Below are 15,792 nucleotides of genomic sequence, written 5' to 3'. Positions count from 1 at the left end.
CCAATGCAAATGCTCAAAATGCAACAATTTCCAAGTTCACTTCACTAACAGATTGTACACTTCCAATGATGACTCCCCATGTTGGAATAACAAACAAAAATCCACATCCTACTGCAATGAATTGCGCCTCCACACAATCTCATACCAGTGAAGTCTTTTCGGATTTGTCTGGAGTCTTTACTCCATTTGCTGTTATGAACAATGACCTAAGTGTTTATGCTACTTATCCTCCAGCAAACTATTCTCTCCATAGCAATAAAACTGGCCAACTCCACACTCCAATTCTTTCCAAGACTTCTCATTTACCACAGTCAATTGTTGCTTCTGGTGTGGAACAGCAAGGGGGCAAGGAAAATTTGTCTCCAAATCGCCTTTCCAAAAGGCACTCGGAGGGCATTAACTTTAGGCAAACTCTGAAACGATGCAGGGGTAACCAAACTCAGTTGTTATTTTCTCCTTTGTCATTTGAAAATGAACCTCACCTCGAAGTTTCTATGAACGATATAGATTCTACAGGTGCAAATGACAACGACGCGAAGTTTGAGTTTCAGCTCCGCGACCAGCCATGAAAATCATAAGTTGGAACTCTCGTGGTTTTGGGGAACCCGAGTGCTTTTTGACATCTCAAATTGCTTGTCAAAGAGCAATCCCCAAGTGTGTTGTTTGTTATGGAAACAAAATTAGGTCCTAATTCTATTTCTCACTTTCGTAGTTCTTTATGTTTTCATAATGGACTTGAAGTCCCTCGTGTTGGTCTTAGTGGAGGTCTAATGTTACTTTGGAAAGATGATGTAGATGTAACCCTCTTAAATTATAATATGAATATTTTTGATTGTTACTTGGCTTGTGGAAATGGTCCTACTTGGCACTTTACTGCTTTTTATGGTGCCCCGGCTGCTCATAATCGTCTCCATACTTGGACTTTATTAGAGAGATTAAAAGATGTTGCACCTTTATTGCCTTGGTTAGTAATTGGAGACTTTAATGAAATCCTTTCCAATCAATATAAATCGGGTGGAGCTTTGCGTAATGAGGCTCAAATGGACAAGTTTAGACATGTCTTTGATCGCTGCCATCTTAACGAGCAAGCTTTTAAAGGTGATCAGTTCACATGGATTAAAGGAAGGCACTCGGTTGACACAATAAAAGAACGATTAGATTGGTGTTTTGCAAATACTTTGTGGGGGGATACGTTCCAACCAATTACTACTCAACACCTTAACTATTACCATTCGGATCATCGTGCAATAGCAGTCCAAATTTTGCCTATAAACTCTACACACCAGCAGCAGGAGCGGAAAAAACGCACCAGGTTTCGCTTTGAAAAGATTTGGTTACAAGAGGAGGAAGCTACAAACTTGATTCAACAAAATTGGCACCAAGTTACAACTGAGAATGTGGCTGCTGTTTTTGTAAATAATCTTCAACGGTGTGCTAACTCTCTTCAACAATGGCACCAGCAGAAATTTGGCAGCTTTAAAAAGAACATGTAAAGACCGCTTAGTTTAATTTGGAAATTAGCAGTTAATTATGCTTGATTATGAAAATTATTTATAGATATTTAAATAATTGTTTATACTGTTATTATTGAATTCTGAAATGCATTTTATGTCATATAGTGAATTTCGTAATTTTGCATTTCCGGTGCCCGGTAACATGGAACTCGGTGTTTGGCTCAATAAAATCACAATAGTATGTTAGTATTGTGGGACGGTTATTTAGACATTAGGAATGTCGGGATTGGTCAGGAATTTAGAATTTTCTAAAATACCCTTTAGTGCACTTTATGTTATTTTAGTGGGAAGCGACAAAATGGTCATTTTGCCCCAATGTTATTTTGTCCTTTAGTGGACTTAGTGTTGTGAAAATGTTTGGTTTATTATTAATGTATTGGCTGAAATGACTATTTGAAACCTTTTATTTTCATTTTACAAAATTGGAAAAAAGTTAGAAAAGAAAAGAAAAACCCAAATTTCCTCTCAAGCTTCTCTCTCTTTCGGCCTCCTTGTGCAGCAAGGATTATTGGAATTTTCTTTGTGAATTCAAGCTATTTTCTCAAGATTTAGTGAACTCAAATCCTTGGTAAGATTTTAGTAACTTGTTCTTGATGTTTTCTTGAGTTTTAAGACAAAAAGGATAGTTTGCCATGCTTTTTATCGATAGGGAAACTTTTAGTTTCTAGTTTAAGTCCCCGGGAAGTGATTTAGCGTATCACTTAATAGTGTTGTGATTGTTATGGTTTAGGAGCCTGTAAACCGCCATGCAGTTCGTTCCACTCAGGTTGACCGGCACACCTGAATTCAGAATCGAGGTAAGATTAGTATAACAGTATGCATATGTATTACATGTTTAGCGTGCATGTAGGAAGCCTGTTAGATTACATTAGATATGTATGTTGGCTTCGAACCATCCGACTGTGTCACATCGGTACAGGCTAGAGTATGACTAGCAGCTGGAGTATGACCAGTGTACCGAGTATAGGCTGACACTGTATCACATCGGTACAGGCTAGAGTATGACTAGCAGCTGGAGTATGACCAGTGTACCGAGTATAGGCTGATACTAGGGTTGATGGTTCTGTACTATTTGACCGTATCACATCGGCACAGGCTAGAGCATGACTAGCAGCTGGAGTATGACCAGTGTGCCGAGTATAGGCTTATACTGTAACACATCGGTACAGGCTAGAGTATGACTAGCAGCTGGAGTATGACCAGTGTACCGAGTATAGGCTGTTACTTGTCAATAGTATCGTCTTATGAACGTTCAGGACTCAGTATCGTGTAGGACACGGCAGTTAGGGTTATGGTCAGGGCTATGGGCGTCTGATCATAACCCGGGATTTATGTATGATTATTATTATGCTTTTCTTACTGAGTCTGTCGACTCACAGTGCTATGTTCATGTGTAGGTAAGGGCAAGGCCAAAGTTGAAGAACCGTGAGGACGAGCCGATGAAGATTGTACATGTCGGGGCGGTTAGGCCTGGAGCGTACGATCCTCGGGACAGCAGTGCTTTTGTAATTAGTCGCTAGGCGACAAGTATTTTGTATTAGACAGTAAACTTTTGTAAAGTATTTTGTAATCGGGATCCCGAGTATTTTTGGTATAAAATATTTTATAAGTTTAATTAAAAAGCAAAAATTTTAATTAATCACGATTTCCATAAACCTCGTTGATTAGCAACGAGCTGCACAGTATGTTTAAAAATCACGTAATACGCCTGTGCTAGTTAGGGCGTTACAATTTGGTATCAGAGCCGCCAGGTTGTCTTCCGAAGATCGTCACGACATGTACAATCATCATCAGCAGTTAGCTCGTTCTACGCTTCAGTAAGCTTTTATTGCTTTAGCAGTTTATTTAATTAATATGAATAAGAAAAGCCTGATAGGAAGCATGTTAGTAGCCTGATAGTTGAATAGGCGCATGTTTTCTATTTCTAAATTAAGCGGCATTAGTAAGCTCTCATTGGTCATGACCTGATGTGCCAACTCGGGGTTTCGAGGCTGTTCAGACTAGATGGACGCCAGGCGAAATACCAGGAGTCAGGGCAACTTAGTCGGGTCAAATCAGGGTCAAGGAGCTCAGTTTCCCCCGCATGTTAAGGGCCGCAGTAGAGGTCCCAGGGGCAGGGCCCGTAGTCGGGGTGAGGATAACCCGCCACAGGCTACCTAGGCTGCTCAAGCCAATCAGGAAGCCCAGGATTGGGAAACTAGGTTTGCTGAAATGCAAGCCAGAATAGAGGAGCAAGATCATGAGATTCAGAGATTGAGGCAGCAGGGTGCTCCTGCAGTGCCCGTGCCAGAAGTTCCAGTGGCACATGCCCCTGTGGTCCAGGTCGAACCAGTAGTAGCGGCGAATAGAATGGAACCCCTGTATGAAAGGTTCCTCGAGCAGGCACCTCCGGCTATTCTGGGAGGTCCGGACGTCATGAAAGCTGAGCAGTGGCTAATAGTGATTACAAAGATATTGAATTTGATGAGTGTGACAGAGTACACTACTCAGTTTGATCGGTTGGCGAGGTTGGCCTCGGGAATTGTGCCAACCGATTTCAGTAAGAAGGAATAATATCTGGTCGGATTAAATGTGAAGATCAAGCATGACCTAATGATCACAACAGACGACAAGACCACCTATGCTGAGATGGTGGAGAAAGCACTGAGAGCTGAGGGCGCAGTTGGATGTATGTCGGAGTCAGTTAGGACTCCAGTGAGTGGCGGGGCTGCTACCCCTCCTGCATCAGGTTTTAGCAGGGGAGGTAGTGGTTCGGCCATGGACCAGAAGCGGAAAACATCCACTGCACCCGGTGGCTCGGGGCAGAACAAGAGGTTTCGGGGGAACCAGATTCGAGGCGGTCGTTAGGGTAGTGCTGAGACCCGTTATTCCTACCCGGAGTGTCCCATTTGTAAAAGGCGTCATCCGGGTGAGTGCAGAGGTCAGGGATGCTTTCAGTGTGGCATGCCCGAACATTACAAGAGGGATTGTCCCCAGCTTAGATCAGAGGCACCTAGGGCTCCGGCGAGACCCACTCCAGCTAGGGTGTTTGCCATTACGCAGGCTGATGCAGAAGCCAACCCTTCAGTTGTAACAGGTCTGCTCTCGGTTAATAACTCATTTTACTCAGTGCTGTTTGATTTTGGGGCCACACATTCTTATGTGGTAGCCTGAATCTTTAGTAAATTGGATAGACCTTGGGATAGTTATGAATCAGGGTTTGGAACCCTATTACTTGGCGGAGAGTTAGTTATCTTCAAAAGGTGGATTAGGTCTATGCCGATCAGAATAGATGGTAGAGAGTTAAGTGCTGACTTGATAGAGATGAGCCTAGTAGATTTCGATATTGTTTTAGGAATGGATTTCCTATCTAAATACTCAGCCAGTATTGATTGCAAGAGGAAGATGGTGATCTTCCAATCGGAAAGTGAAGAACCATTTGTGTTTGTTGGTTCTGTTCGGGGATCTCGGATCCCGGTGATTTCGGCCATGTCAGCTAGGGAATTATTGCATGGCGGTTGTTTAGGGTTTCTGGCCGTGGTGATGGACACCACTCGGCCAGATACCATTCGGCTAGAGGACATCAAGGTGGTTCGGGAATTTTTAGATGTTTTTTTCCGAAGAACTTCCAGGTTTACCACCTCAACGAGAGATTGATTTTATTATAGATTTGGCACCAGGAGTGGAACCGGTTTCCAAAGCTTCGTATAGAATGGCTCCAGCTGAGCTTAAGGAATTAAAGATTCAGCTTCAAGGGTTACTTGACATAGGGTTTATTCGGCCTAGTGTGTCACCCTGGGGGCCCCGGTTTTGTTCGTCAAGAAGAAAGATGGAACTGTGAGAATGTGCATCGACTATCGGGAGTTAAACAAGCTAACAGTGAAGAATAAATATCCACTACCTAGGATCGATGATCTTTTTGATCAACTTCAAGGGAAGACGGTCTTTTCCAAGATTGATCTCTGATCGGGTTATCATCAGTTGAAAATCCGAGAGGAAGACATTCCGAAGACGGCTTTCCGTACTAGGTATGGACATTACGAATTCTCAGTTATGTCGTTTGGACTAACCAATGCTCCTGCAGCATTGATGGATTTGATGAATAGAGTATTCAAGGATTTCCTCGATATCTGTGTGATTGTGTTTATCGACGACATCCTCGTGTACTCTCAATCAGAAGAGGAGCATGAGCTACATCTTCAGATGGTTTTGCAACGGCTTCGGGAACACAAGCTTTATGCCAAATTCAAGAAATGTGAATCTTGGTTATCTCAGGTGTCTTTCTTAGGGCACACTGTTAGCAAAGATGGGATCAAGGTGGATCCCGGGAAAATAGCATCCGTCAGGGATTGGCCAAGACCGAAGACAGTGACAGAAGTTAGAAGCTTCTTGGGTTTAGCCGAATACTATTGTCGGTTCGTGGAAGGGTTTTCTAAGATTTCAACACCCTTAACCGAACTTGCAAAGAAGAATTAGCGGTTTGTTTTGTCAGATAAGTGCGAAGCTAGTTTTCAAGAGCTGAAACAGAGATTGATTACAGCTCCAGTGCTAGCTTTGCCTTCAGATAAAGAAAAATTCGTAGTTTATTGCGATGCATCCAGACAGGGTCTGGGGTGTGTGCTGATGCAAGCCGATTGGGTTATCGCTTATGCCTCCCGTCAGTTAAAGGATTATGAACAGCGATACCCGACTCATGACCTAGAATTGACCGCGGTAGTTTTTGCATTGAAGATCTGGCGGCATTACCTTTATGGAGAAAGGTGTGAAATCTATACCGACCATAAAAGTCTCAAGTATTTCTGTACTCAAAAAGATTTGAATATGAGACAAAGGCGTTGGTTGGAGTTAGTGAAAGATTACGACTGTGAGATTCTCTATCACCCTGGGAAGGCCAATGTAGTGGCCGATGCCCTGAGCAGGAAGGGTCCCGGGCAGATAGCTAGCATGATTCAGATCTCACCTCAGTTAGCAGAGGACATGGTTAGATCCAGCATTGAGTTTGTTGTAAGCCAGCTTCACAACTTGACGCTGCAATCTGATCTGTTGGAAAGAATTAAAGCCGCTCAGATGACTGATCCAGAGTTAGTAAAAATCACAGATGAGGTTTCGGCTGGTCAAGCCAGGGATTTTTCAGTGTCAGACAACGGGATGCTTCTGTATAAAGCTAGGGTTTGTGTTCCGAGTAGTGTGGAACTCAGGAATTAGGTCTTTGAAGAGGCTCATTCTACCCCTTATTCTCTGCATCCTAGCACCACCAAGATGTACCAGGATCTTAAACCGTATTTCTGGTGGAGCGGTATGAAGAAGAATTTGGTAGAATTCGTATCGAGATGCCTCACTTGTCAGTAGATTAAGGCTGAACATCAGAGACCAGCAGGGTTGTTACAGTCTTTAACCCTACCTGAATGGAAGTGGGAGGATATCGCGATGGATTTCGTGGTTGGGTTACCTAGAACCACGAGTTTGTTCGATTCCATCTGGGTTGTGGTGGATTGATTCACGAAGTCTGCTCATTTTTTGCCTGTTAGAACAACCTATTCAGTGGATCAGTTGGCAGAATTGTACTTTAGAGAGATTGTAAGACTTCACGGGGTACCGAAGTCTATAATTTCGGATAGAGATCCGAAGTTCACCTCCAAGTTTTGGCAGAGTTTGCAACGAGCAATGGGTACAAAACTGAAATTCAGTACAACATTCCATCCTCAGACAGATGGACAGTCCGAAAGGGCAATTCAGATATTGGAGGACATGTTACGAGCCTGTGTTATGGATTTTGAAGGCTCTTAGAATAAGTATCTACCGTTAATAGAATTTTCTTACAACAACAGTTATCAGAGTACGATAGGGATGGCTCCCTATGAGTTGTTATACGGTAGAAAGCGTAGATCTCCCATCCACTGGGATGAGACAGGGGAGAGGAAATACTTAGGTCCGGAGTCAGTGCAGCGGACCAATGAGGCAATTGAGAAAATAAAAGCTAGAATGCTTGCCTCACAGAGTAGACAGAAAAGTTACGCAGATCCAAAACGCAGAGATGTTGAGTTCCGAGTAGGGTACCATGTGTTTTTACGAGTATCTCCAATGTAGGGGTTCAAATGTTTCGGGAAAAGAGGCAAGTTATGCCCTAGGTTTACAGGACCCTTCGAGATTCTCAAGAAGATAGGTCAAGTGGCATACCGGTTAGCGTTGCCTCCAGCTTTATCAGCAGTTCACAACGTATTCCATGTCTCTATGTTGAGAAAATACGTTTCAGATCCTTCTCATATACTCAGTTAAGAGAGCCTTGAGCTGCAGCCAGATATGACATACGAAGAACAGCCAGTGCAGTTCCTGGATAGAAAGGATAAAGTCTTTCAGAATAAGACCGTAGCTTTGGTCAAGGTACTCTGGAGAAACAGCAAGGTGGAGGAAGCCACCTGGGAGCTAGAGTCAGATATGAGAGCTCAATATCCAGAGTTGTTCAGGTTAGATTGCGGGGACGAAATCCTTGTAAGGGGGGGATAGTTGTAAAGACCGCTTAGTTTAATTTGGAAATTAGCAGTTAAGTATGCTTGATTATGAAAATTATTTATAGATATTTAAATAATTGTTTATACTGTTATTATTGAATTCTGAAATGCATTTTATGTCATATAGTGAATTTCGTAATTTTTCATTTCCGGTGCCCGGTAACATGGAACTTGGTGTTTGGCTCAATAAAATCACAACTCAGTATGTTAGTATTGTGGGACGGTTATTTAGACATTGGGAATGTCGGGATTGGTCGGGAATTTAGAATTTTTCAAAATACCCTTTAGTGTCCTTTATGTTATTTTAGCGGGACCATTTTGCCCCAATGTTATTTTGTCCTTTAGTGGACTTAGTGTTGTGAAAATGCTTGGTTTATTATTAAAGTATTGGCTGAAATGACTATTTGAAACCTTTTATTTTCATTTTACAAAATTGGAAAAAAGTTAGAAAAGAAAAGAAAAACCCAAGTTTCCTCTCAAGCTTCTCTCTCTTTCGGCCTCCTTGTGCAGTAAAGATTATTGGAATTTTCTTTGTGAATTCAAGCTATTTTCTCAAGATTTAGTGAACTCAAAGCCTTGGTAAGATTTTAGTAACTTGTTCTTGATGTTTTCTTGAGTTTTAAGACAAAAAGGATAGTTTGCATGCTTTGTTTTTGGATCTTGTTGCTGCTGGATTTATGTGTTGTTTTCAGAGGTATAATCATGTTTGAATGAGTGAAATAGAATAGGTTTTGAAGCATGATTAGTTGATTTATAGCAAGTATGCAATTTTTACTCAAACTATGATTTTCAAAGTAAAAAGGTGATCTTGGTTGCTGCAGTTGTTGTTATGGTTTGTGGATGTTTTCTGCAGTTATTATATGCTTGTTTAAGTAGATTTAAGCAGGTTGTGATGCATGTTAGTTAGATTTACCCAAGTTTGAGTTTTGAACTCAAAGCTTGGAGCTCTAATGGCATTTTTAGTATCTGTCTGTTCTGGGCTGTTTTGATGCTTTGGTTTTGTTCTTTGGGGTATTTAGAATAGGTCTGGAAGGTTTTGTTTGAATTGGTTTTGATTTGGGCAAGTTATGAATTTTTGAATGTTTCCTGCGAGGAACCAGAATTCCGGATGAGGGTTCAGGAATTCCCAGAACCGGAATTCCGGTTGCAGAACCGGTCTACCGATTGGGGGATTTTTAGGAACCCTAGATTTTCTCGTTTTTATGTTATTTGGGGTATTGCCATGCTTTTTATTGATAGGGAAACTTTTAGTTTCTAGTTTAAGTCCCTGGGAAGTGATTTAGCGTATCACTTAATAGTGTTGTGATTGTTATGGTTTTGGAGCCTGTAAACCGCCGTGCAGTTCGTTCCACTCAGGTTGACCGGCACACCTGAATTCGGAATCGAGGTAAGATTAGTATAACAGTATGCATATGTATTACATGTTTAGCGTGCATGTAGGAAGCCTGTTAGATTACATTAGATATGTATGTTGGCTTCGAACCATCCGACTGTGTCACATCGGTACATGCTAGAGTATGACTAGCAGCTGGAGTATGACCAGTGTACCGAGTATAGGCTGACACTGTATCACATCGGTACAGGCTAGAGTATGACTAGCAGCTGGAGTATGACCAGTGTACCGAGTATAGGCTGATACTAGGGTTGGTGGTTCTGTACTATTTGACCGTATCACATCGGCACAGGCTAGAGCATGACTAGCAGCTGGAGTATGACCAGTGTGGCGAGTATAGGCTGATACTGTAACACATCGGTACAGGCTAGAGTATGACTAGCAGCTGGAGTATGACCAGTGTACTGAGTATAAGCTGTTACTTGTCAATAGTACCGTCTTATGAACATTCAGGACTCAGTATCGTGTGGGACATGACAGTTAGGGTTATGGTCAGGGCTATGGGCGTCTGATCATAACCCGGGATTTATGTATGATTATTATTATGCTTTTCTTACTGAGTCTGTCGACTCACATTGCTATGTTCATGGGTAGGTAAGGGCAAGGCCAAAGTTGAAGAACCGCGAGGACGAGCCGATGAAGATTGTACATGTCGGGGTGGTTAGGCCTGGAGCGTACGATCCTCGGGACAGCAGCGCTTTTGTAATTAGTCGCTAAGCGACAAGTATTTTGTATTAGACAGTAAACTTTTGTAACGTATTTTGTAATCGGGATCCCGAGTATTTTTGGTATAAAATATTTTATAAGTTTAATTAAAAAGCAAAAATTTTAATTAATCACGATTTCCAGCCGGAAGTGTGGTCGAGGAGGACGTCGGACCCCGTACGGGGGGGTGATTGTGACAGTCAGTAGTCCCGTGATCCGTAAGGGGAAATACCGGGTAAGCTGTGCAATCCCACATCGCCTGGGGAAGGTCAAGTGGGATGATTCTGAGACTGTGTAGGTATGGGACTACACAGTTGAAGAGAGCTTAAATGGATTGATTGGTACTACCTATGTCAACAAGGTGCATCTTGTTTTTCGGTAGCCCAACGCGAAAGAACTCCACAGTTAAGCGTGCTTGACCTGGAGCAATTTTAGGATGGGTGACCTCCTGGGAAGTTTTCCCAAGAAGCGTGCGAGTGAGGACAAAGCATGCTGGAAACACTCGTGTTGGTCTGTAGGGTCAGTCGTCAGTCCATGAAGCAGCCAGAGTGACGTACTCGTGTATAAGAGCCATTCAGTCCGTGGGTGTAAGGGCCCAATGGAGGCTTGAAGCGGGGACGTTACAGAACATTTCTCGTGCTCAAAAGAAGGTGAGGGACCTGAACAATGAGAGTGATCAAACCCCAAATGCTATCCAAGAACTGAAGCATCAGGAAAATGTGTTAGATGATTTGTTGGCTTAGGAAGAAACCTATTGGCAGCAGCGATCCCGTGTGGATTGGTTGCAAAATGGAGATCAAAACACAAAATTTTTCCATGCTTATGCTTCATCAAGAAGGCAACACAACACCATCAAGTCTTTAATGGATGACCGAGGCAATACTGTCCATTCCAAGAATGGCATAACTGATATTATAGCATCCTATTTTGGAGACTTATTCAAGGCTACTGATGTTGATCCTGATGCTTTAAACCACACAGTTGCAGCAATTCCAACTACAGTTACTGCTGCCATGAATGAATCATTAATTTAACCTTTCACAAGTGAAGAAATATACAATGCTCTCAAGACTATCAACCCTGACAAAAGCCCAGGTAGTGATGGTATGTCAGCTATGTTCTATCACAAGTACTGGTCTATTGTAGGAGATGTGGTTACCAAAGTTGTTTTGGGTGTTTTGAATGATGGACATGGTTTGGAAACAATTAATCATTCACTCATCACTCTAATCCCTAAGACAAAGACTCCTAGTAGTATGGGAGACTTCAGACCCATTAGCCTGTGTAATGTCATATACAAAATCATCTCCAAGACTCTTGCTATCCGATTCAAGGAAATCCTCCCAGCTGTAATCTCTGAAACTCAAAGTGATTTTCTCTCAAACAGACTTATCACTGACAATATCATTGTGGCTTTTGAGTTAATCCATCACTTGAAACATAAGATAAGGGGGGGTAGGAGCTATTCAGCGCTCAAATTAGATATGAGCAAAGCTTTTGACAGGGTAGAATGGCACTACATTCAAGAGGTTATGCGTAAAATGGGTTTCCACAACAAATGGATTTCTTTGATCATGGGTTGTCTCAATTCCACAAGTTTCTCTTTTATGCTTAATGGTGAAGAAGTGGGATTTGTACAACCTACTAGGGGCCTTCGGCAAGGTGATCCTTTATCACCTTATTTATTTCTGATTTGTTCAGAGGGGCTATCCAGGCTACTATAGAGTGAAGAATCGCTACAGAACCTTAAAGGCTTACGTTTAACGCGTCATGCACCTTCAGTTTCACATCTTCTCTTTGCAGATGATAGTCTCCTACTTTGTGAGGCAGCAAATAATTTGGCAAGAGCGATAAAGAAGGTACTTGACATCTACAACAAGGCTTCTGGTCAATTACTGAACACAACAAAGTATGTTATGTCTTTCTCGCCCAATACCTCACAAGCAACTAAAGACTACTTTCAACAAACTTTAGGCATGCCTATCAGTGAATGTCATGAACGGTACCTGGGTCTTCCTGCTTTTTCTGAGTGTGATAAAAAGGAAATGTTTAGTGATGTGAAAGAACGAATATGGCAAAAGCTTCATGCTTGGAATGAGAAACTTTTTTCAGTTGGGGGAAAGGAAGTTCTTTTGAAAGCGGTGGTCCAATCAATTCCCACATATGCTATGAGCTGTTTTCGTTTGCCAACGACTTTTTGTAACCAACTTGAATCAATGATGGCAAATTTTTGGTGGGGTTTTAACAAGGATGGTTCAAAGATTCATTGGAGAAGTTGGAAATTGTTATGTAAGTCAAAGTTTGAAAGTGGAATGGGTTTCCGTTCTTTTGTGCACTTTAACAAGGCTCTCCTTGCAAAGCAAGCATGGCGAATCTTTGAAATGCCTAATTCTTTGCTCAGTCGATTGCTCAAACACAGATACTTTTCCAACAATAACTTTTTAGAAGCTAGACTTGGCCATTCCCCATCTCTTACTTGGCAAGGTATACATTGGGGACGTGAATTATTGGTAGAAGGTTTGCGCCACAAGATTGGTAATGGATTCAATGTCTTGGCTGGTTTTGACAAATGGATTCCTGGTCACAATGACTTCAAGCCTATCAACTATACTGGTCTTGCAACTCTCACCGTTGCAAACTTAATCACTGACAAAAGAGAATGGAACATACAACTCTTAAATGAATACTTCCTGCCTATTGATGTTGATAGAATTGTCACGATTCCTCTTAGTTTTTTCCCTTCCAATGATCGTCTCATTTGGCATCACACAACGACGGGCTGTTACACAGTCAATTCTGGTTTTCACTTGGCTGAAGTAAGGGAAACTAGTGGCTCTAACAATCATACGAATTGGTGGAAAATGTTTTGGAGTTTGAGCTTGCCATCAAAGGTAAAAAAATTTGCTTGGAGGGTTATGCAAGATGCACTGCCTGTAGCTACTTGTTTATGCAGAAGGAAAGTTATAGATTCTGCTACAAGTTCTCTATGTCATAATGCATGGGAATCGGTGGGTCATGCCTTGTTTAATTGCATCAAAGCTAGAAAGGTTTGGAGAGAAACTAAGTTCATCCTTGACCATTCACATGCTAACAATGTGTATAAGGGTGATTATTTAATTCATTTGTCCACACTTCATTCCAAGCAAGATTTTGAGTTAATTGTATGTACTATGTGGGCTATATGGCATGAAAGAAATAAAGTCATTCATGGAGGTGTTTCGAAACCAAGCCGTGATATTACTGTTTTTGCCAATCAACACCTTGACAAATTCCATCGTTCAAGTAGGAAAAACCAGCAGCAGTATACGGTCTGCAATACTTCAACGAGCCCTGTCGATGTTCAAGCTACAATCCAGTAACATAGCACCACAGTTTCATGGACTCCACCAACACTTTCAGGCCTTAAACTTAATGTCGATGCTGCATTAAACCAGGAACAAAAAATTTTGGGGGTTGGAGCTATTATTAGGAACGAGAATGGCAATGTTATAGCTGCTTTATCAAAGCCTGTTCAGGGATGCTTTCGGTCTGATGAATTGGAGGCCAAAGCTTTATTTCATAGTCTTAATTGGGCTAGACAATTGCAGCTTCGAATTACACATGTGGAAACCGATGCCTTACGTGTTTCTTCAGCCATTAATTCTCCATTTAAAAATCTTTCTAGTTTTGATGACTTAATTATGGATGTTTGTTATCTTTTATTTTTTTTCTCGGGAGTAACAGTTTCTCATGTTAAGAGAAACGCTAACCAGGCTGCTCATGGTTTAGCTAGGTATGCTCTTGAGTTGGATGAAGATGTTTGTTGGATGGGTGAAATCTCGAATCCTATTTTCTCTGTTGTTGTAAACGATTATCAGTTTTAATAACAGTGAAATTTCTCAATATATATATATTTTATTACATATATATATATATAAACATTTAAAAAAAGCAAAACCCTAAATAACCTGACCCCTCTCTCTCATCTCATCTCAGCCCTCATTGAAGCCGCCTCACCCCTCATTGAAGCCGCCAAACCTGCCCACTGCGCAGAGAGTGACGATGGTGATTCGCTGCACAACAATTTGACGATGACGGAGACGACCACATCTTCTTCCCTACTCGCTGACAACGACGGCCATCTCCTCCCTAAGTTGCCGACAACATCTTCACCAACGACAGAAGCGACACAACTCCTCCCTCCCCCAACGACAACACAGCTCCTCCCTCCCCAACAACGACACATCTTCTCCCTCGCAAACGACACATATTTTGTGAAATTGGCAGAATTGGAGCAATTCATCACTCGCTGCAAATCAAACCCTTCTCTCGCTTCCTACAAATCTTATCTTCAGAGGTATAAAGTTTACTTTTTTCTTCTTTTTTTTTCTGGTCATAATTACATGCCCATTTCATGTAATTTCTTTTCGTTTTCCTTAATTGCATACGGTAAGACTTTTTCAGGTTCAATCGTATATATATTTATATATTTGGGATAGTAATTTGTTAATATGAGGTTGTTTCACATGTTTCTTAGCTTCCTCCATCTATAAGCCATATAAAGAGTAAAACCCCCATAGACAACAATGTAGGAACCCCAAACATAAGGGTATGTTTCTGCATTCTCTTTAATTTTCCGATACTGATTCACCAACATTCCACTCCAGCCCACATCATTAGTACTAGTTGCTTGTTTATCTTCTTCTCCTCCTTTATGCTCTGTAGTTTCCATTGCTTCTCTTATCAACCCCTTTCTTCAAATTCTGCTTGACACAAATTTGTTGTACCAAGTTTGTAATGACCGCCCTAGTAATGTGGATTAGTAAAGGCAAGTAGCACTAATTTTTATTATTTTATTATTATTTGTGAATTTATTTAATTCTGGATCCCAATATTCAGAAATAAATATTAGAGTTATAATTTCTCAATTCTGGAGATTTTATTAAATTCTAGGGGTATTATTTAGTTTATATGTGTAATATGCTATTTTTGTAATTTTTGCTCGGCGACAACGGAAAATGCGATGGATGGCTAGATTGATCACATGGGTAAGTTTAGAATCTTATTTCATAGTGAGAAATATTTTAGAGAAAATAAATTATCGGGATTGAGCGGGGTTATGGAATTGACCATTTTACCCCTAATCTTGGAAAATATCTAAGTTTAACCTTAAGGGCATTTAAGTCTTTTTAAGGAATAGTGTAGTGGCTGCCTAGGGAGGTGACAAGTGGCTTTTAATTTCAGCAAGGATTTAGCTAGAGAAAATCCATTTCTCTTTGGAAGAAAAATCAAAAAAATTGAAATTCACTCTCTTGAACCCTCTCTCTTTCTCTCTTTCGGCTGAGACCAAAACCAAAGGAGAATCACCTTAATTCAATAGTTTTTTTTGGGATTTCAGCAAGGAATTCAAGGAGGTTGATCAAAGGTAACTCTAGTTCTTCTTTAGTTGTATTTCTCTAGGTTTTCATTGATTTTAAGTTATGTTTTTCCTAAACAGTGGCTGTTAGAATGTGATGTTTGTTTAGTTTGAAAATTAGGGTTCATTTGAGTTAATCTAAGTCCCTAGCAGCTGGTTTTAATGCTTGATGTTAGTTCTAAGCAAGCTTGAGTTTTGAAACTCAAGCTTTGAGCTTTAATGGCAATTTGAGATTTATTGGTTTGTTCTGTGAATTATTGGTTGGAAATGGTTGTTTATGCATTGTATAGGTATACT

At 41.1% G+C, this 15,792-nt stretch overlaps 1 protein-coding gene across 1 annotated transcript; it reads left to right on the top strand.

Moving 5' to 3' along the window:
- Positions 1-11,215: 11,215 nt before the first annotated feature.
- Positions 11,216-13,963, top strand: LOC115699866 (uncharacterized). The gene is made up of 3 exons (XM_061103201.1): positions 11,216-11,762; positions 11,883-13,455; positions 13,570-13,963. The coding sequence occupies exons 1-3, from the start codon at positions 11,216-11,218 to the stop codon at positions 13,961-13,963; spliced, it is 2,514 nt and encodes an 837-aa protein (XP_060959184.1).
- Positions 13,964-15,792: the final 1,829 nt, after the last annotated feature.

The sequence above is a fragment of the Cannabis sativa genome, chromosome 8, assembly GCF_029168945.1.
Source record: "Cannabis sativa cultivar Pink pepper isolate KNU-18-1 chromosome 8, ASM2916894v1, whole genome shotgun sequence".
NCBI classification, from domain to species: domain Eukaryota; kingdom Viridiplantae; phylum Streptophyta; class Magnoliopsida; order Rosales; family Cannabaceae; genus Cannabis; species Cannabis sativa.
This window is presented reverse-complemented; position numbering and strand designations above follow the sequence as displayed.